At 43.3% G+C, this 22,730-nt stretch overlaps 2 protein-coding genes across 2 annotated transcripts; one reads left to right on the top strand and one right to left on the bottom strand.

Annotated features, from left to right (window-relative positions):
- Window positions 1-334: 334 nt before the first annotated feature.
- Window positions 335-11,052, bottom strand: bmal2 (basic helix-loop-helix ARNT like 2). The gene is made up of 17 exons (XM_070906771.1): window positions 10,959-11,052; window positions 6,811-6,940; window positions 6,652-6,707; window positions 6,500-6,536; window positions 6,215-6,372; window positions 5,459-5,538; window positions 4,815-4,907; window positions 4,010-4,127; window positions 3,779-3,928; window positions 2,803-3,046; window positions 2,423-2,529; window positions 1,911-2,061; window positions 1,747-1,793; window positions 1,532-1,646; window positions 1,253-1,343; window positions 624-723; window positions 335-492 (listed from the first exon to the last, which is right to left on the bottom strand). Exons 1-17 carry the CDS (start codon window positions 11,014-11,016, stop codon window positions 335-337), a joined length of 1,893 nt encoding a protein of 630 aa, XP_070762872.1. The 5' UTR covers window positions 11,017-11,052.
- A 1,730-nt stretch (window positions 11,053-12,782) lies between these two features.
- LOC139286240 (microtubule-associated protein futsch-like) lies at window positions 12,783-20,256 on the top strand. Its single transcript, XM_070906981.1, has 2 exons — window positions 12,783-13,485; window positions 16,904-20,256. The coding sequence occupies exons 1-2, from the start codon at window positions 12,783-12,785 to the stop codon at window positions 20,254-20,256; spliced, it is 4,056 nt and encodes a 1,351-aa protein (XP_070763082.1).
- Window positions 20,257-22,730: the final 2,474 nt, after the last annotated feature.

Below are 22,730 nucleotides of genomic sequence, written 5' to 3'. Positions count from 1 at the left end.
TTCAACCTTGTGAGGCCTCTTCAGTTAAAAAACAGAGGATGACAGTAGATGTGAGGAAAGCAGTGAGGAACAGCGTTTCAGGGCAGGCAGACCGCTGTAAGGCTTTAGAGGCACATCCTCCTTCTGAAGAGGGCAAGCAGGTGTCCCTTATTGTCGTCGATCCCGCTCCCTGTTGGAGCAGCCACACGAAGACTACACAGCTTATGTGGAAAAAGGTAACTAATAAATAAAAAAAAAAAGTCTTAAAAAAAAAAAACAAGTCTTAGAGTAAGCATTCAAGCAGTTCATGTCATCAAAAAAACTGATGGTCCAAGTGTTTTTATAAGAGCAGATTTTATAAAGACCAGTGCATCTCTTCAAAGTCCACAGCCTCGTCCAAGTTTGTGTCCGTCTCCAGGAGGCTCATGATCACTGCCATGGCTGCTTCATCATTGCTAAGACTGCTAAGGCCAGGTCCCACCACGCTGTCCAAATCCAGCTGGGAGCTCTCCTCTGAGGTGAGATGGGGTGACAGAAAAGAAAGACAGAAAAATAGAAGGTAATGGAGTAATAAAAGGGGAGCATTAACCGTGGTCCTACATACAATTTAGAAATAAGCTTATTGACAGGATCAGAGAGAATACCCATGAGTGATTCTCCTCCTGAGAATGCAGCTCCCTGGGGCTCATCCTCCGAGCTGGACTTTCCTGGTATCTCCATGTCTGTTGCCTCTCCATTTGGCACCTAGAGACCAACAGTTTAGTCAGGAGTTCAAAAAAAAGAGGAAAGAATCAAATCTGCGCAGGCTAAATTACGCCTTTCAACTTTTGGAGGAAATTCACCATAATTTCCCCGTATACACAGCTCTGACTGCATCACATTATGGTTGTTGTACCTCCAAGAAAATCTTACTGTGAGATGTTTTGTGTCTGTTCACATTATATTGAAAGCTGATTTCATACAGTAATAAGTCGTTGGACTGAACAACTTATGTAAAAGTGTGATGAATGATTTCCACTGTAGAAATTATACTCCAACATACCTACCTACATCCATATGAATACTACACACCTGTAAGCATGTGGTTAATCGTTTTAAACCAAACCGACTATGGACAGTTTTTTCATAAATTACACTAAACCATTTTTGGACTGGGCTAGATTAAAAAGCTTGATGCAGTTTTGTGAATGTGAAGGCATTGTGGAGGGGCTTTTCATCCCATTAATGACTGGGACAGATGCACGATCGTAGATATACACGAACAAAGACTTACATTGTTGCTGATTTGATTGTGAGGTTGTGGAAACTTATCCTGTGGTAAACTGAACGGGCTGACGTTACCACTGGAAGGTGATGAGTTCATCCTACAGCAACACAGACATACATCAACTTAAAACTGCACAAAGTAACATGTACAACAACTGATCAGCACAGCGACTGTATTTTCATGAATATACATGGAGACTCGCTGAATCGCTCTCTTTGGAATTGTCACATTTACGTTTCTCTGTACCAGGTTACCAAGAGGACATGCTCTGTTGTGAGGCCACACCTGTTGAAATCCAGCAGCTCATTGGCAATCTGGGTCCCTATGCTTCCAGCATAAATCATACTTCCAGGTGTGGTGGAGATGCCTGGTATAATTGGAAGGGACTTCTTGCCATCTTCTAACAGAAAAAAAACAGGAACAGTACTTCACATTTTGATACGGCTACACAGTCTGCAATGAGATAATATGTTTATAGACTTTTTCCCATTTGGACTGACCTTCAGAAGTCTTGGAATTGCTCGACTGTTCAGATTTTCCCGACCGACTGGCTCGACTGTGATCATGCCTAGTCATGTGACGAGAAAACAGGTGAGGCTGTATATCCATCTCGGGTACAAAGATACTTAGGTGATGCACAAAGGGACTGAAGCATAATACTCACGATATAACAGTGTTAGTTGACACTATGTATTCTACTTCTTTGGTCCAGGGATTCACAAAACTAAACCACTGACTTTGCAGAGTGACGAAAGAGCCATGTTTTGTTTTGAACTTATAGCAGTTTGTCTCTATTTTTTCTTTACTCCGCAGCACTGTGGAAGAAAAACAGTGAGAGGACGGGTTACGGGACTGAACAGTAGAAAATGAAGGATCTGCATAAGGCAGAGAACACTACAAGCACAGGACCAGAGGACTTAAAATACAGAAAAACCATCATGATTTTGCAGCATAGTGACCAACTTGAATAAATATATCAAGAGGGACAGAAATTTAATCAGCAATTTACCTGTGCTTTAACACTGCCACTGCATTGTAAATTAAAATCTGATCCAAATAGGCCTACATAATTGAAGAATGTAGGTATCAATTTAGCAGACATTGAAAAATGCTAATGAATCCAAGACAATCAGAAGAAACATGAACGGTATGAGGTCACTGAAGAATGTAATGTACCTTTTCGATGTCTGTCAGCTAAATGCGGCAAGTCGTCTTGATGGAAGTACTCATAACATGATGTCCCAAGCAATTCTTGGGGAAGATAACCGAGAATGGTTGTCGCTCTGTGAAAGAGAAGGAAAAAGTTGTAAGAGCAAACCAGTATGTCATTGCAGTATGAATTACTTATAAACATCTACTGTGTTAGAATACTGTATGCACTGAATTTGTAAAGATTTGCTTGCACTTTATCATCAACAGTTTTTTCTTGTTGATCAGTGTCAAAGATGTCAATGGAAGACATTTGAAATGCCTCAGTGATTATACATTATGTTGACAAAGCCATGCACCAAGAAACTACAACCCTCTACCACCCCCTTACTGAAATCTGATTCTACCTTTGATCGACGAAGGTGAATTTGCCATCCACGGCACAGCGTGTGATGAACTCTGTAGGTTTAACTCTGACTTCTCCATTAACATGGGGAGATGAGTGGGAGTGGATGCGTCCCATCGCCACCAGGCAGCTGAAGTGGGAGCTATCCTGCTTGTCTGCCTCGCCCTCCCCCTCTGCTCCCAACTGACTGGTAGGCCAGCTGCGCATGTAGCCTGTACAGTGGACCGTGCAGTACTTCTGCGACTCTGTAGGCACAAATCAAAATATACACACATAAAACAAAAAAAATGAATAAATGTATAAATGTATTCCTTTACACCAGGGGTTTTCAAATTCTGACACTGTGGCCCCCCTTCAGACAAAGTCGAGACAACTTATCCCATTTTGTCACTCCTCTTATGTCTTTGTCTTACTTTTATTTGGGGGATAATCATGCTCTAGGTTTTGGAACTGCAGTTCCCATAATGCTTGAGCGATGTAAACAGGAACTATAATGCTGCCAATGATCATGGATTTATGCTGTGGGCTCCAATTTGATCGCGTCCCCCCCTATATTTGTTTACATTTTGGCAAATTGTCACCATTAAAAAAGTAAGCTGAATTAGCTATTAGACGTTCCTTTTTGCAATGTGCCCACTGATGTACAGACAACTATCCCTGGATTACTTTGATACTGAGGCAAGTTCTGGAATTATAAAAGGAGCGCCTTCTAAGCAGATTTATGGATGACATCACAAATTGGGTTAAGATTTGACTAAGTTAAGACTCTGAGAGGGAGGCCGATCTTTGACTCAAATTGCACAACTCACTTCTCACAGTATCTTTGCCTCACATCTCTGCTTTACACCACTTACTTATTGTGCATGGAAGCATAACTGATGAATTTTATATTAGCTGTTATACATGAAGCCAAATGAATTCAAACCCTGAATGTACAAAAGATATCTACTGAATAATCCACTTGATAATTTCCCTACCTTTCTTTTTGGAGGTGCTGGCTTGGAATTCTTTCTCCTCCACTTTGACAGATATTTTGTTGTACTTCATGCGGCAGAAGAATGAGCGCCGTGCGCCTGAACACAGCCGTGCTGCCCCGACTGGGAGATCAGCCTGGACCTGCAGACCGGCTGGAGAAATGACAGGAGTTAAATGTGCTCTCTCTCTCTCTCTCTTGCTCTCTCTCACACACACAAAAATAATTGCTTTACTTTTAGCATCTATAAGCCGTTCACGAGGGTATACTTCAGAAGCTGACAGCTGCTCCTTCACTTTTCCCATGTCCTTTGGGTGTATGTAATCAAACAGGCTCTGTCCAATCAGCTCCGCCTGCAAGAAGAACAAACACCTTATCAAAAAGGACCTAAACGCACTTCCCATGCTGATAAAAAGAAATGTCAAAACCATTCTGCATCTAAGGCAATTCCTGCTGACAAATAACAAATTTAACAAAGTACATTGATTGTGGACTGTTGACCCCGGAGCACACCAGATACTGTGTGGAGCAGATTTGGATTTAAGTGAGAACGAGGGAGAAAAAGCAACAGCTTTCTTGCAGGGCAGCATAAGAACGTCCTTTTACTGCAGTGATAAAATATATGATATATGTACATTACACATTGAAAGATTTGTACATCAAAGCAGTCGTGTGTGTCTACTGAGGATTTCTTTCCAGTGAGCATTTTGAATTTTTGGAAAGACCTAAAAGATCTATCAGGATTTCAATTGAGCTACCATTAGTAGCACTAGAATATAATTCGATTATAATCCACAAATATATGATGTGCTTTTTTTTTATGACATAATGCAAATATAACCATCAATTTTGTATTTCTAAAGTGTAATTCTGTGAAATCTGTGCACACAATGCCAAATGTGTTGCTACAGGCCCACGCGCGTGCTGGTGGGTTCTAGTCCGTTAACACTGGTGCCAAGACAACACAACCCATCTGGTGTGTCCGGGGTTCCACATGAACAAAGATGCTGCAGATACAGTAACAAATGTAAAAGCGTTACCCGACTATAATTTAAAATCTTCGTGACGGACTCTGAGACAAAAACTATTTTCCCACGATCACAGCCCACTACAAACAGGAACCCATCTGCAGCCTGCACGACAAAGAAACATGGGGGGAAATAGGGGGATCCAATGTGATGATATGGTCAAGACAAAAGTAAGAGGCCATTGAGTAGATTTTTTTTCCATTTCATTTATATATTTTATAGTATTTAATATAGATTTTAAACTAAACAGAAGCATTTTAACTATCATGAACATTCAGTGCATTCCACTAGTTTCTGCTACTGACAATCAACTATAAGGAGAGCAGCCTACACAATGATTGAAATGCAATGCATGTTAAGAATTCTGATCTCTCTCTCTCTCTCTTCAGATAAAGTTTTTTTTGTATTTAGTTTCAGATGAACAGAACCCAAAGTAAAGCAGGTGTATTGTTTATAGCCTGATTGGTGGCTTTTGAATGAAATGTTTACGACATCCTCAAGTGATTGACAGGTTATGAGCTTAGCTTTGTATTAAGATCACTTAGCAGATGACTGCAGTAATTATCTTATAAATGAAAAAGTATTCCATTGCAGTTTCACTTTCTCATATTGTGGGCACAAAAATAGTCAGTTGCCTCTGTCAAAGGTATGTTTACCTTGAGGACAAGGTGTTTGAGCTCCTCGTCGGGAAGGAATGATGGTTTGTAGTTGGTTTCAGAAAAAGAACTTCCTGAACCTGAAAACATGGACAAAAAAAGTTACACAGCAATGTGAGATTACTATATTACATTTAGACATTAGGTTTAAAGTATAATTCCAGTTTATTACAACCTTATCTTATTTTCATATCACTAAGTTGACTGAGATCTGGGAACTTGGTAAAACTGCTAAAAACAAGTCAGACAGGGCAACAAACGTGTGCAGTCATGCAATTAGACAGGTTCTGAACAAACCCTCGGGTTAGCCGGGTTAGACTTCTGTGTAAAAGAAATGAAGGCAAATAGTAAAATTATTACCCAAACTGTCAGTCACTGTTTACTGACAGACTTCCTCATTCAACTTGAACCTGCCATATTTGCTGTAGGTTTTCTGTTCAAAGAGGAATCAGTACCAAATTTTGAGTCTGACTAAACTATTGGCTTGTTTACAACCAGATTGTCTGACTGGTAATTTCCTGCCAGATGGATGGGATGTTTTCTTGTTACCGAATCTCAGGCAATTGTTGTATGTAACATTGTAATAGAGAGTGCAAGGTTATCATAACAGATCTATAAATGACGGCCAAAACTACAAAAATAAAACCCAAATTGCAGTAAACCAGAATTATCCCTTAATTAACTGAATGCATCGGTGATGACAAAGTCAGGGTAGATTATTTTTTTAACACCAATGGCCATCAATTGACATGGTACCTTTGAGAGATTTGAGGTGCTGCACAGCCATTCTGAGCACAGTGAGTTTGTCCAGCTTACGCGACATGGGGTTACAAGTTGGGATCATGGCTGATAGTTTGTCAATGAGAGTGTTCATTTTGTCCCGTCTCCTCTTCTCAATTTGGCTGTGCGGTTCCCTGCAGAGACATTAAATAATAAATAAGAAGATTCAAAGGACTTCCAACAATGGACATTTTAAGATCAATGATAATATAACAACAAAGTAGGAATGTTATAAATGTGGTGGTGTCAAACATAACCTACCTGAAGCATTTGATTTTGACATGTTGGTCCTCTCCATCTGATCTGTAGAGCAGAAAAACACACATTTGAAATGTATTGATGCCAAGCAACGATACGCAAAGGCACAATAGCACAAAATAAACTGGTCAGCTCTGAAAGTCCTTAATTAGCACACCCGTTTTGGTCATCTTCCATATCTGCGTCAGGGATGGAAGCAGATTTTGGATCCCTAGGAAGAAAATTCACGACTATCAATAGCAATTAGCAACAATTTAGGTCACAGGATTAATGAGATTTTCTGTAAGCCAAATTAAAGCAATCACACTACTTACTGGATGTCCATACTGCCCTTGCGCTTCCGGGGCATCTCCATGCTCAAGGACATGCCAGCAGCTGAGGACGGGGTCATCAGGCTGGGCAAAGACATAGAGCTGCAATGGTTTTCCTCAACCAGCACATCTTCTGAAACACACAAGACATAATGATTTAATTTGCAAGCATCAATACGTTCCCTTGCACTACTGCATTTCATGCTATTCATCTGTCAGATTACACTCTCTCATATGCAGGTGACAATGAATCAAACAGTTGCATTATCATACCCAGAGCCTGCCCAAACATGATCACAGTGTTCTTTTTTAGGAGCTCACAAACAGCCTTGATGAGCAGTAACTCACGGACTGCATCTGTCACACCACTCCTCTAAAATGGCCCCATATGAGTCGACATAGTAGCAGGAACAGTGCTAATAAAGAGGAGACAGAACACTCTTTCTGTTGCATGCTGAAATGATGAAGATGCCCAACAAATGCACAAGCCCCAAACATTTTAAACCCCCGATCGTACAAGTGTGGGGGAATAGCAAGAGCTCCCTTACCAATCCATTTTAAAGAAATTTTCGTTCTATAATATTGCACATGTTGTTATTAGACCCCCTAGTGTGGACTGCATGCATGCCTGTTTACTAGGACTGGGAGCATTGGTAATGTGTCAACATGTATTGCAGTAATCATTGGAGTACATGGATGTGGAGCTATTGCAGAGATAAACTTCATTTACACCTCTGTGTTGTGTCAGCTTTAGATGTTGTCTTTTTGTATGTTTTCCCTTTCTGATACTCTTCTAGCACCCACTGGCCCTCTATTTATGTTGATCATTTGCTACGATTTAAGACCCCAGAGAAAAGCACAACACTTTTACATTTGAGAAGGTGGAGCCAGTGAATACTGGTGCAATTAAGGAAGCCACCATAAAATCGGAAACAAACTTGACAACATGACTGCTGACAAAAGCAGCAGGATGAATTCTGAGGTGTACAGAGCAATCCCATCTGCTCAGGTTCAACACAATGCCTCAAATCTAATTCCACGGCAGCAGCAGCAGGACAATGACCCAAAACATACTGCCAAAGCAACTAAAGACTTTTTCCAAAAACCAAAAGGTGGAATGTTCTTGAATGGCAAAATTGAAGGCAAAGAGACCCCGAAACAAGCAGAAAGTGAAGACAGCTGCAGTAGAGGCCTGGCAGACCATCACCAGGAAGGAGACCCGGCGTCTAGTGAAGTCTATGGTTTCTTATCGTCTTTTCCGCATGTGCCATTACTTTACGAATGTTAATCAGTGAAATCACCTGCTGTCATCTCAGCTGCAGTGGAAACTTGTGTACACTTTACTCTCCATGGCTCATGAATGAAGAGCCTTAGACTAATCGATTAATCAACTAATCCTTTCAGCCCTACATCTCAACCCCGGCTAAAAACAACCTATCAGTGCTAGTCAGCCCACAGATGTCTTTATTTGAATGGATGCGAATGGCATGTTAATAGAGATTATCAAAGACACTGCAGCTCTACTGCCTCCCTCTCTATGTCTCTGCAGCCTATTCTGGCAAGATGGGGAGCTGCCATGACTGTAATTTAGTCATGGCCTCAGAAGTATGTGTGGGAGGGAAAAACGAGAGAATGGCACGAGACAGACCAAATGCAGCTGATATCCATGGCACCTATTTTTAACTCTTCTCCACAGACCCTGTGACCCAAATAGCTATCAACAGATCAGCAACAACCTGACTTTTAAACCCCCCCCCCCCCCGTCAAGATCCGTTAGATTACAGGGTTACAGTGAAGGCAACTAGATGACTGGACATCAGGCCATACATACATCCCACTGCCAACTCCCATAATCCCACTCTTCACGTGTTCATTAGCTTGCTCATTCACTTAATCATTGAATGAGCATCTGCTGCACTTGAACAACCCCACGAGCTGTACTGTATGTCCTACTCACATTGTCACACAGTAATAGCATCAAAACAAATGGCTGATCGGTTTATTGTATTCAAATTTCAGGTTAGACTTTCATCAGTTTTGGTCGGTTACTTTCTTTGGAAAAACTGCTACCAAAATGAAACTGCAGAGGTATTTACATTTATGCAACAATATTATTATGCAAAACAGCAACGGCTGCAGATATGGAGGAAGACTAGGGAAACAACGGTGAACTGTGAGGTCAAACTATGAGCTACCCTGTACCTCCCAATGTCACAATCATAAAGTCAATCTCACGCACACACACACACACACACACACACACACACACACACACACACACACACACACACACACACACACACACACACAGGGATCAGCCCAGTAAATCCACAGCCAATAGCTTGATTTGATAACACTCAAGTCACCATCAAACATTTATGCTATTATAGCAGACCCAGTTAACTGCATGCTGACTTAATACTAAGGAGGAGAGACGACTACAGAGAAGAGACATATTGTTAATTTCAACATTACATAGGATTATTTGTGTTGAAAACTACTCACGTAAAAGAAGAAAATAAGTTTCTCTGGAGATAGTTCCATATGGTCACGTTGAAAGGTCCACGGTGACATCCTGACTGGGCATTTCAATGAACACGCCCTACAAATCCTTCTCTAATTCACTGATGCTTTACTCTGCAAATTAAGCTTCCCCACACCTTGCTTTAAAAGCAACAATAGGTTCAAAGCCAAGGAATATCCTCTAGAGCTGAAACAATACTGGCTCGATACACAAAATGAACAGTGGGGATCGAATGTGGTGGTCCTGGAATAAGACATATTCCCAGTAGTTTAGTGAAAGCACCAAAACTTTATTTGTCTCTCTAAAAGAAATACCACTCCACAACACTTGTTGTACTCAGTGCTGTAGTAAATTACTTCACAGTGTTGTATATTTAGTAACCGCAGTTGGAAAGCATAATGGGTCTTTTGACAGAAACATTTAGGGCACATAGATTTAACTTTGACAGAAACACACACTCAGTGCACTGAGACTGACATAGCAAAACACATGATTTGAACCTGTTTTAGCAGGAAAAATAACTGGACATCGGATATATCTCTTACTCAATCTAATATTTATCTAAAATATGCTCAGAATGACTGAGGTTGCTGGTTGTTATCACAGCACATACATTTACCAAAACATTTCTGGTTTAAACCCTTAGATCTCTTGAAAACATAAGGCCCATAGTTTTTCTCTTTTGTTTAAGTATATGCAATAAATGGTCTTCAAATGTTTTGACTTAAGGTGACACACTTCAGTCTCAAATGTTGCTGAGCCACAAATCAGATTTCGAAATCACAAAAAGATGCTCCTGCTCCAGCAGTTTATCATGGATCTATTTATCTCTGCGGTTAAGAAAGGGACACTACACGGATCCTGTTTGCAACTGGCGTTTATTTCGCTAAGTTAGGTGAGGTGAAGTTGGTCTTTGAATTGAATTTCAGAATGAAATGGCTGCTGAGTAGATTTGTCACATGCAGAGACGCACAGTCACTAAGTAAATACAATGCCTGCTTCCTCCCAGCTAACAACATCACGTTAGATGAATAAACGGTTGAGCTGGTTCAGCCGTTGGGGCGAGCGACCAAATAGCGTTAGTTATCTAGTTAACTTAAACAGCAGCAAGTTCAACACAAGTTGACACCGGCTCTATCGGAAAGCACAGACTATTGAAGTGTCAAAAACAACCACAATGACAAATTGTCATGGGCTGTAAACCCCCCCTCCAACAGACTCGGCTGGTTGCCCTGGTAAACAGGCCTTGCTACCATTGCTAAGCTAACATTTGCGTGGTTTAACGTTGGTCGTTTAGGTTAACATTAGCAGACACTACCCATACAATTTACATGTAAATAACGTTATCCTAAATAACAATCCGAAATATAGCCATATTCTGCGCAATACGCTGGCGATATGACAAACAACGTAGTGTAGTGTTACATAAATGGCGTAGAGGGCGAATTTGCTCTACTGATCTACTGACCTAGTTTTGGAATAGCGCAAAGTTACTGTCAACCGGTGACAAAACAAACACACAGCTGCGCTTCTCTCTTCTCTGGTGAATCTCAATGACGCACACGCGTTGGCTCACCCAGTGTGAACATTCAAACAGGTAAATACATTTTGTTGTGTTTCCAATTACCTGCCGGCTCGCCTCCCGCTCTGTCATCGCCGCCAGCCGCTGCATTCCTGGCCGACATGGCTGGAGCCGGAGCCGGTGCGCTGGGGCCCGGGACTCCAATGCATGGATGAGGCGGTCGACTACTCCGCGATGTTGCTGTGTTAATAGGACACGTTGTGAGGGAGCCGGACGGTGGCAGAATGGTGTACAATTGCCTTATTTATTCCTAAATGAAGAAAAAAAGAGGGAGAGGGCGCAGAAACGTGCACAAATGTGGATGTGTGCGGCGCAATCAGAACCGTGTGGAGAACTGAGGGGGAAACGCGGAAGACGGGACACAGTCTCCTCCTACCGGCGTGCCGTAGTCACCGCTCCTGTGATCCCTTCAGGAAAAAATAAATAATACAAGGCGGACAGTAAACATTCCTTTTTCAGTATCACTACATGTCATAGGTCTGAGAAATATTTGTAATAAACGAGTGCAATTTTTCAAAATGACGTGTCATTTATTCGTCTTTATGTGTCCAAGTATTTTTGAATTTTATACACTTCCTTTATCTACTCGTCCATTCTCCTTTGGAAGGTATAGCCATGAAGACAATGTGCAGTTATGTCACATTGTCATAATCAAAACACTCGGCGAGTATGAATATCTACAATATTCAGTTCTTGGTTTAATTTGCAAGGACATTTGAAAAGCATTTCTGAAAACAAAAACTTCACTACAAAAGTCAATTAATTTGGGACCAGAAATATTTGCTCTCCACACGTTCGCGTCTGTTTGCGTGTGGAAAATATCCACCGATAATTTCCCAAGTATTCGCATGAGTAATGATGTGAACACATGACATCAGCCAGATCACCACCAACTCCAACTCCTGCTGCACACCTGCTGAATTTCTGCTGGATCTGCGCCTGTGCATCACATCAATGTCACACAGCTTGTGTGCTAAGGCTATGGAACAATAACATGTAAACTACATTTAAATGTTAACGTTTAAACGTTTACATTTGAATGTTTAAATGTAAACATTTAAACATCCTATATGGCGCATGCGCCTGTGTCCTGCATATACGTCATGACAGCAATTTGAAGGCGCGTGATCGTCAAAGGCGCAGTTGATCATCAAAGGTACGGATGACGTCACGTGGAGCTGGATAAAAACAAATTTACTGTCTCTCTCTAACCCTAACCCTGTTATTCTAAGGATTTTGTGGAGAAGAACAACTGATCATAAGTAGTAGTAGTAAGCAAGTAGTAACTACTTTTATCTTTTTTAGTTGATTTTATTGGCTGATAAATTCTCTCATCATTCATCTCACCTAATTTCTAAGGTTAATATGTCTCAAGATAATTCTGACGCAGCTCTGTGCGGTTCAGAGATATCAGAGGAATCACAGTGCCTTCATGTATCAGAGGAGGCAGAAATACCTGAGCCTCATGGGCTTCTATCAGGAGTCCATGAGCTGGAACTGAGTTGTCAGGAGGACAACTCTGACCTCCGATCAGAGGTAATTGCGCTTCAGTTGCAGTTGAAAGATGCAAGGGCCAGGGAGACCCAACATATAAAACAAGAGCAAACTTCCCAGGAAGAGCTCCATAAACTGCATGGCCAGTGCAAGGAGCTCAACTCTCAATTAAAGGTCATGGTACGGGAACAAACTCATCTGAAGGCAGAGAAAGCAGTACTGAAGAGAGAACTGGCCCGCGCCTCAAACCGCCTCTTAAACGAGGAAAGTGTCAGGGAGAAAAATGACACTTACATAAGAAATCTGCAAGAGGAGAACTTAGTTTTGAGTGACAAAAATACAAATCTAAATGCTGACGTGGCCCAATTTGAACCTATGTGGAAGAAGGCACAAGCAGAGATTGAACAGCTGAGGGCACAAGTGTATAACCTTGAGTCTCGCATAACGGAGGTTCAGCAAGACCACAGCGTAGAAGATGCACTATTAGAGAAGAAGGCCGAACTTGAACACCTGTATGGGGCAATGCAGAGACAGAACCAAAACCTGTTGGCAGAACAGCAGGATCTGTACGAAAGGGAAAACTCTCTGTACGAGCAGAATAAGACCATTACTGACAAACTGGCCCTGTTAAAATCTCAGATGCACAGAACAGAGAAAATGAATGAACATCTATTGGCAGAATTTCGTGATCAACAGGCAGAGATTGAACCGAGGGATGAGAGCCCACCGGAGTCTGCACCCGAGGAACCGAGGTATGAGAGCCCACCGGAGTCTGCACCCGAGGAACCTAGGGATGAGAGCCCACCGGAGTCTGCACCCGAGGAACCGAGGTATGAGAGCCCACCGGAGTCTGCACCCGAGGAACCGAGGTATGAGAGCCCACCGGAGTCTGCACCCGAGGAACCTAGGGATGAGAGCCCACCGGAGTCTGCACCCGGGGAACCTAGGGATGAGAGCCCACCGGAGTCTGCACCCGAGGAACCGAGGTATGAGAGCCCACCGGAGTCTGCACCCGAGGAACCGAGAGATGAGAGTCTACTGGAGACACCCACTGCAGAACCTCAGGTTCAGACCAGAAGTTTGTGGCGTCGTGGTGTTAAATGTCTACGGAGAGTAGCTTGCATGGTCACTGTAGCTACCCTTATTCCCATGAGTATCCTGGCCTGCAGACTTAGTGCCTGCTGCAGTACAAGCACTAACTGCTGGGAGTGTTTCTACCACATGATAGGCCACAATGTCCACTGCACAGCTCCTCGTCCCTTCTGAACAAAACAAGCTTCAGAAGCAAGACAATTTCCTTTTAATCCTAAAATCAGGTTCTGCAGTCAAGGTTCAGCTAATTTAGAAGTTATGCAAGGGTCACCTCACAGGAGGCAGGCCTTTCTGTGTGGAGTTTGCATGTTCTCCCCGTGTCTGCGTGGGTTTTCTCCAGGTGCTCTGGTTTCCTCCCACAGTCCAAAGACATGCAGGTTAGGTCAGTAGGTATAAATGTGAGCTGGGATTGGGGAGGTGGGGGGGGGTGTTCATGAGGGGAAATCAAATCAAATCAAACAAATTACAAAAAATAAATAAATAAAAATAAAGCAAATAAATAACTATAATTTTAAGTGGAATTGAATCTGTCTAAAATAGAAATTGAATAACTCTACCAACATCTACCAACAGAATAACTCCTGTTGGTAGATGTTTTTTTCCACCCTTTTTACTTTGTGCATATTTACAGTGCTTAACACATTTATTAGACCACCACCCAGTGTAAGGTGTTTGCCACCGCTGCCCTAAATTAACAGTATTGCTGATCACCAAAATATTTTATGTTTCTGTAATGGTTAATCCACCAGTATGTGCAAGCCAAGCTCTTTAATCAAAATGATATCTTTAATGCTAAAATATAATTATTGTTGTTATTCATGAATTCTCAAATTTACTGTTTTACAAAAGAGCAGGAAAAAATAGTAAAGCACATTATTATGTTTTGATTGAGATGCCAAATTACAGTTATTTACTTGCATTCCTGACCAGAAAATTTTGTTTTGTGGTTGCAAGAATGCAAGCTGTTATCAGGGCCAAAGGAGGTCATACAAAATATTAAGAGTTTTGGTTAATATATGTGAATAAGGACTATTTAGTTTGCCTAAAATTGAAAAATTGAAGTCAGCAGTGGATGACCTACGGGAAAAGGAGAACACCCTTAGTGACCACCTCACTCATGTACAGGACCAACTAAAATCTCTCAGAGAGAAAAAACATGCAGAGGTTGAACAGCTGAGGGCAGAAGTTCATGATCTTCAGGAAAAGGAAGACTTTCTGAAACAGAATAACAGCACCGCTGATGAGCTGGCCCGACTTGAGTCTCTGACAGAGAAACAAAACGAGGAGAATGAAAACCTGAAGACAGCTGTGAAAGATCTTCAGTACCAACTGGAGCAGGCTAAGCAACTAATATATAATAACGATGAGCTGATAACAAAGCAAAACACAGAAATTGCTTATAAGCAGGAAGTGATAGAAGAGCTTTACATCCTCACCATCGATATGAAAAAAACACTAATAAATAACAATAAAATTTTTAGTTTGAAACAAGTTTTTGACAGATTTCTAAAATACTTGTGTTTTCTCATTTTTATGACAGGTGGTCGAATAAATTTGTTTAGCACTGTATGTCTTATGCACTTTTAACCCTTTACATATGGTAATGTATTCTTTCTGTCCTCACAACGTGGCCATAGTCAAAAGTGCGTTTGGCACGGTGCCGACGGGGCACACTTGACTTCGGTCTGGCTGCGCCGCCGGGCTCACGAACATGGAGCCCTCGGTGTCCTCTGGTGCGCACAGAGCAGCAACTAACCCACTATCGACTTGTGGAGGAAAGGATAGAAACCAAACGCTCGGTCCGGAGAAATATAGGTGCTGATTCTGAGTACAGACAGTACCGTATCTGAAACATGACCCATCATTAATAACACGTTGAATAAAACATAAGCCTTTGCATGTCAGTCCTGTATGTTTTGTATTTTTGGTAGCCTACAGATATATTTTTCCTTTCCATTTTGCGTTTTTTTTTGCGAGTCCGTTGCAGGTTTAAATAGGCCTATCCTCCTATCCTATGGATGGGTAAGAAATTCAGGATGGTCAAAAGAAAAACAAACAAACAAAAAATAAAATATCCACTGAAAAGTAATGATATGAACGCATGACATCAGCCATATCACCACCAAGGAGTCTTTAAAACAATACATATTTAAATGAATAAAAATGAGTAAAAATGTAAACATTCTATGGCGACATTCTAGAATGCTGTTCAATGGCATGACGTCCCGCTGATGGCGCGGATATCGTCACGGGTGACGTCACAGACGACCCCACGTATAGGTTTGTAAGGAATTTATTTCACGTGGATTATTCCTGTCTTCCATCCTGAGGACGTCTATGAGACTTGAGAATAGCAGATAGGAAGAGCAACTAACGACTATTTTTAATAACTAGTTTTATCTTAGCTGAATTTATTGGCTGATACATTTTAAACAACTTCATTCCTACGGTAAGTATGTCTCAAGATAATTCTGACACGGCTCTGTGCGATTCAGAGATAACAGGGCATTCACGCCGCCTCTATGGGTCAGAGGAGGCAGAATTACTTGAGCCTCAGAGGCTTCTGTCAAGTGCTCATGAGATGGAACTGAGCTTTAAAACATATCAGGAGCACAACTCTAAGCTCCAATCAGAGGTAAGTGCACTTCAGTTGGAGTTAAAAGATGCAAGGGTAAGGGAGACCCACCTTTCACAACGAGTGCTAGCTTCCCAGAAAAAGTCCATTCAAGTGCAGGGCTCTTGGCAGGATTTCAAAGTCCACCTCGAGGAGACGATAGTGAGAATAAGTTATCTGAGGGCTGAGAAAGAAAAAATGAAGGAAGAACTGACCCGGGTCTCAAACCTTCTGTTCATTGAGAAAAGTAATAAAATTAACATTAAAACGCTGGAAGAGGAGAACATGTTTTTGAGTGAGGATAATAAAAATCTAACTGCCGAGCTGGCCTGGATCGAATCTGTGAGGGGGAAACAAACGACTGAAATTGAAAATTTGAAGTCAGCAGTGGATGACCTACGGGAAAAGGAGAAGACCCTTAGTGACCACCTCACTCATGTACAGGACCAACTAAAATCTCTCAGAGAGAAAAAACATGCAGAGGTTGAACAGCTGAGGGCAGAAGTTCATGATCTTCAGGAAAAGGAAGACTTTCTGAAACAGAATAACAGCACCGCTGATGAGCTGGCCCGACTTGAGTCTCTGACAAAGAAACAAAACGAGGAGAATGAAAACCTGAAGACAGCTGTGAAAGATCTTCAGTACCAACTGGAGCAGGCTAAGCAACTAATATATAATAACGATGAGCTGATAACAAAGCAAAAGACAGAAATTGCTTATCAGCAGGAAGTGATAGAAGAGCTTTACATCCTCACCAACGATATGAAAAAAACACTCTGTGATCTTAAAGACCAGCTAGAGACGAGGCAGGAGGAGGAGATACGAGCTGGTGTTGAGAATTTCAGAGAGGAATCTAGGAAGGCCGAAAATAAAGAACAACCGGGCTCACCTGAAGACCAGAGAGATGAGAACCTCCTGGAGACTGCACCTGAGGACCAGAGAGATGAGAGCCTCCTGGAGACTGCACCTGAGGACCAGAGAGATGAGAGCCTCCTGGAGACTGCACCCGGAGACCAGAGAGATGAAAGCCTCCTGGAGACTGCACCCGGGGACCAGAGAGATGAGAACCTCCTGGAGACTGCACCCGAGGACCAGAGAGATGAGAGCCTCCTGGAGACTGCGCCAGAGGACCAGAGAGATGAGAACCTCCTGGAGACTGTACCCGAGGACCAGAGAGTTGAGAACCTCCTGGAGACTGCGCCCGAAGACCAGAGAGATGAGAGCCTCCTGGAGACTACACCCGAGGACCAGAGAGATGAGAGCCTCCTGGAGACTACACCCGAGGACCAGAGAGATGAGAGCCTCCTGGAGACTGCGCCAGAGGACCAGAGAGATGAGAACCTCCTGGAGACTGTACCCGAGGACCAGAGAGTTGAGAACCTCCTGGAGACTGCGCCCGAAGACCAGAGAGATGAGAGCCTCCTGGAGACTACACCCGAGGACCAGAGAGAGGAGAGCCTCCTGGAGACTGCACCTGAGGACCAGAGAGACGAGAGCCTCCTGGAGACTACTCCTGAGGACCAGAGAGATGAGAGCCTCCTGGAGACTGCGCCCAAGGACCAGAGAGATGAGAACCTCCTGGAGACTGTGCCCGAGGACCACAGAGACGAGAGCCTCCTGGAGATTACACCAGAGGACCAGAGAGATGAGAGCCTCCTGGAGACTGCGCCTGAGGACCAGAGAGATGAGAGCCTCCTGGAGACTGTGCCTGAGGACCAGAGAGATGAGAGCCTCCTGGAGACTACTCCTGAGGACCAGAGAGACGAGAGCCTCCTGGAGACTGCGCCCGAGGACCAGAGAGACGAGAACCTCCTGGAGACTGCGCCCGAGGACCAGAGAGACGAGAGCCTCCTGGAGACTGCACCTGAGGACCAGAGAGACGAGAACCTCCTGGAGACTGCGCCCGAGGACCAGAGAGACGAGAGCCTCCTGGAGATTACACCAGAGGACCAGAGAGATGAGAGCCTCCTGGAGACTGCGCCTGAGGACCAGAGAGATGAGAGCCTCCTGGAGACTGCGCCTGAGGACCAGAGAGACGAGAGCCTCCTGGAGACTGCGCCGGAGGACCAGAGAGACGAGAGCCTCCCGGAGACTACACCAGAGGACCAGAGAGACGAGAGCCTCCTGGAGACTGCGCCTGAGGACCAGAGAGACGAGAACCTCCTGGAGACTGCGCCCGAGGACCAGAGAGACGAGAGCCTCCTGGAGACTGCACCTGAGGACCAGAGAGATGAGAACCTCCTGGAGACTGCGCCCGAGGACCAGAGAGTTGAGAACCTCCTGGAGACTGCGCCCGAAGACCAGAGAGATGAGAGCCTCCTGGAGACTACACCCGAGGACCAGAGAGAGGAGAGCCTCCTGGAGACTACACCTTCCCAGGGAGAGTTCCATGAAGTGCATAGCCAGTGGAAGGAGTTCAAACCCCAGTTAGAGGAGATGGAACCGAGAGTAAGTCATCTCAGCACTGAGAAAACAGAAAGGAAGGACGAACTGGCCCAGGTCTCAAACCTTCTGTTAAACAACGAAAGTGTCAGGGAGAAAAATGACACTTACATAAGAAAACTGGAAGAGGAGAATTTGTTTTTGAGTCAGGACAATAAAAATCTAACTGCCGAGCTGGCCTGGATCGAATCTCTGAGGAGGAAACAAATGACTGAAATTGAAAATTTTAAGGCAGCAGTGGATGATCTTCAGTACCAACTGGAGCAGGCTAAGCAACTAATATATAATAACGATGAGCTGATAACAAAGCAAAACACAGAAATTGCATATAAGCAGGAAGTGATAGAAGAGCTTTACATCCTCACCATCGATATGAAAAAAACACTCTGTGATCTTAAAGACCAGCTAGAGACGAGGCAGGAGGAGGAGATACGAGCTGGAGTTGAGAATTTCAGAGAGGAATCTAGGAAGGCCGAAAATACAGAACAACCGGACTCACCTGAAGACCAGAGAGATGAGAACGTCCTGGAGACTGCACCTGAGGACCAGCAGAGAGATGAGAACCTCCTGGAGACTGCACCTGAGGACCAGAGAGATGAGAGCCTCCTGGAGACTGCACCTGAAGACCAGAGAGATGAGACTGCACCCGACGACCAGAGAGATGAGAGCCTCCTGGAGACTGCACCCGAGGACCAGGGAGATGAGAACCTCCTGGAGACTGCACCCGAAGACCAGAGAGATGAGAACCTCCTGGAGACTGCGCCAGAGGACCAGAGAGATGAGAACCTCCTGGAGACTGTACCCGAGGACCAGAGAGTTGAGAACCTCCTGGAGACTGCGCCCGAAGACCAGAGAGATGAGAGCCTCCCGGAGACTGCGCCCGAGGACCAGAGAGACGAGAGCCTCCCGGAGACTGCGCCCGAGGACCAGAGAGACGAGAGCCTCCCGGAGACTACACCAGAGGACCAGAGAGACGAGAGCCTCCTGGAGACTGCGCCTGAGGACCAGAGAGACGAGAACCTCCTGGAGACTGCGCCAGAGGACCAGAGAGACGAGAGCCTCCTGGAGACTGCGCCCGAGGACCAGAGAGACAAGAGCCTCCTGGAGATTACACCAGAGGACCAGAGAGATGAGAGCGTCCTGGAGACTGCGCCTGAGGACCAGAGAGATGAGAGCCTCCTGGAGACTGCGCCCGAGGACCAGAGAGACGAGAGCCTCCTGGAGATTACACCAGAGGACCAGAGAGATGAGAGCCTCCTGGAGACTGCGCCTGAAGACCAGAGAGACGAGAGCCTCCCGGAGACTGCGCCGGAGGACCAGAGAGACGAGAGCCTCCCGGAGACTGCGCCCGAGGACCAGAGAGACGAGAGCCTCCCGGAGACTGCGCCCGAGGACCAGAGAGACGAGAGCCTCCCGGAGACTGCGCCCGAGGACCAGAGAGACGAGAGCCTCCTGGAGACATACGCTGCAGAACCTCATGTTCAGACCAGAAGTTTATGGCATCGTTGTGCTAAAGGTCTACTGAGACTAGGTTTGTATGCTGGCATCGTCACTGTAGCTACCCTTATTCCCATGGGTATCGTGGCCAGCAGAGAGGCTGCTGTCTGTAATACAAGCACTAACTGCTGCCTATGGGACTGTGTCTACCGCCTGGTGGAGCCCTACAAGACCATCCATTGCACAGCTCCTGGCCCCTACTAAACAAAACGAGCTACCGGAACAAGACACTTTTCTTTTAATCTTTTAATTCTTAATTCTGCAGTCAAGTTTCAGATAATTTAGAAGTTATGTCTTTATAAATGTAAATTATGAGTATCAGTATCATTAGATAATGGATGGATGGGTTCATGAGAGAAATAAAAAAAAAAAATCAATACAAACTATAAAAAATAAATAAATAAAAATAAAGTAAATAAATAACTATAATTTTAAAGTGGAATTGAATCTGTAAAATGAAATAGAAATTGAATAAGACAGATCGGGAACACTTGAGTATCATAATAATGACAAAGATAAAAAGAACACTTTATTTACAAAGGAAGATATAATGACGCGCATGGTAAGTTCAATCAGAAATTAAATGAATACAATAAAATGTAATTTAATTAATTTACATTTATTTAATTTGATTCATTTGAATTTATTCAATTTAATTTATTTGAGTAGATACATTGTAATTAGTTTGAGTTGATTTAATTAATTAAATGTAATTACATTTATTGTTTATTCAATTCAATTCAATAATTGATTGCCAATTTATTAGGTACACTTTGTTAAAACTAACACAGTCTAATAAACATGAGTTGTGCAGTAAATGCTACCCTCATGAAAGTTATAATGTTTTGACATTGTTGTTTATTATGGGTAGTTTGCAGGCTGCAGTTTGCTGTTGAACTGTATTGTGTTATGCTGTATTCGATTTCCAGACCCCTGCCAAAGCCTAATCTCAGGTTAGTTTTAGTTCCACAGTATAGACTGTACTGGGTAGATGACCGAGTGATATGCAGTGTGTTGATCTATGCGTCTTTCTGCAGAATCACCTGATAATCACATGTGTCATTTCCTCATTCCAAACACTAGATGGCAGGCATAGCTTACCTAGAAATGGATTTTCTCTCAGAATGTCCTTGGCTTCATATTCAGATATTACATTCAGAAATCATTTTGCATACCAAGTTTGCTAAATTCACTAATTGCATTACTTTGGTTTAGGCAAATTTTTACAAATCCTGGGAAGCAGTAGAGCAGAAGACTTTCAAGTTGAATATAAGTTTAGTTGAGAGTTACATCTGAAAGTGTTTGTTTATACCTTTTCTAGCTTCTGTTTTGCCGTTGTAATGTACATTGTTACTCCTTTGTTATTCATTAACTTAAATTAAAATGTAATCATTGAAGCATTAAAATAAGTACATACATGTAACCTCAATCTAATTTCTGAAGTAGTATCTGGTTTTCATGCCATACAGTACCTACAAAAAAAGAAGTCAGTTCCATTCATGTTTCCTGTAATGGAGCTGTGAAAAAACCTTATTTATTGAAAGAGTGTCCACTGGGGATCGAGCCCTCAGTTTATTCATGGAGTGCATAAACACCCCGAGTAGTTGCTCTGCAACAGCCCATCGCTAAAACAGACTCTTAGGGCTCAGGCCCACACCATCCGGTCCACTGTTTAAATTTTAAAATCTCAATTTCTACATTTTTAAAATGCTGCATATTTGATTATCTGGAAAGACAGAAACTCACTCTAGAAAATGATGAGATTCCCCCTGCTGGCAAAATCAGCATTGTAGGGAAATGCCCATCACTGTCGAATGATGAAAGATATGGTGTTGTTGATTACTCCATGGACTATACAGCTTTATGGCAGCAGTTATGCTCCCTGTCACTCCCTCATAATTCAGAAATTGTAAATAGCAGTCATGGAAAAGCAGGAGTGTAAACCTGGAACTTGATGGCTCTGTCTTAGGTTTCATCTGCTCCCATTTTACACCACAGCAGTCCAGCTACTCCTGTCTCTCCTCAATGCAACTTGTCAAGCTCATGCATCTTTGATTGTTTGTCCACTGGGCTGCAGATCAGATGAACCTAACAAGCCGGAGGGGTGGTGCTGGGAAGATGATGATGATGATGATGATGAGTAAAGCGAGGGGCTGGGTTTTGGAAAACCAGCTACACCTGCCCCTCCTCACCAGGAATGAATGAGTTATGAGATGGAGAGGAGATCTGAGCAGTTCATTCAGTTCAGCGGCAGACAAAAGGGGGCTCACAATGCCTAGAGACTAAAACCTGGATTCTACACTTTCATTTGCGCTCATCCTTATTCATCAGGCTTTCCCTAAACTGGATCTTTTGGAGATGAAACAAGCTCCAGAGCCTCTGGCTGCATGGTGCTTTGGACATTGAGGAATACTTCAACATCATCCTCCCCTCCACTTCTCCACGGAGTCCTCTCCTCGCAAAGGAGAAAGGTGGAGAGGAAAAGTCTGTATTACCTCTGAGGGACCCGTGGCACCACTGAAAGGTGGAGCCAAACTCTGATGCCACAAACTCAGGAAGGATGAAAAACACCTTCTAGTGGAATTTTTGTTTTTGCCTTTCTGAGATCAAAGTGTGTTAGTGAGGTGTCAAGACACTGTTGAGATAAAGGGGGAGAAAAAACAAAGACGCAGAGAAAA

Source organism: Enoplosus armatus, chromosome 6, assembly GCF_043641665.1.
Source record: "Enoplosus armatus isolate fEnoArm2 chromosome 6, fEnoArm2.hap1, whole genome shotgun sequence".
Classification (NCBI taxonomy): Eukaryota; Metazoa; Chordata; class Actinopteri; order Centrarchiformes; family Enoplosidae; genus Enoplosus; species Enoplosus armatus.
The sequence above is the reverse complement of the archived record's forward strand: the minus strand, read 5'-3'. Positions and strand labels throughout refer to the sequence as shown.

Excerpts from the sequence above, each read along its gene's own strand:
- LOC139286240 (XM_070906981.1), top strand. The coding sequence starts at position 12,783 with ATGTGGAAGAAGGCACAAGCAGAGATTGAACAGCTGAGGGCACAAGTG. Across the intron at positions 13,486-16,903 it reads ACCTCAGGTTCAGACCAGAA|ACCAGCTAGAGACGAGGCAG; the intron begins GTTTGTGGCGTC and ends GTGATCTTAAAG.
- bmal2 (XM_070906771.1), bottom strand. The coding sequence starts at position 11,016 with ATGTCGGCCAGGAATGCAGCGGCTGGCGGCGATGACAGAGCGGGAGGC. Across the intron at positions 4,128-4,814 it reads AGATTTTAAATTATAGTCGG|GCGGAGCTGATTGGACAGAG; the intron begins GTAACGCTTTTA and ends TTCTTCTTGCAG. Across the intron at positions 2,062-2,422 it reads AGCTGACAGACATCGAAAAG|TGCTGCGGAGTAAAGAAAAA; the intron begins GTACATTACATT and ends TTTCTTCCACAG.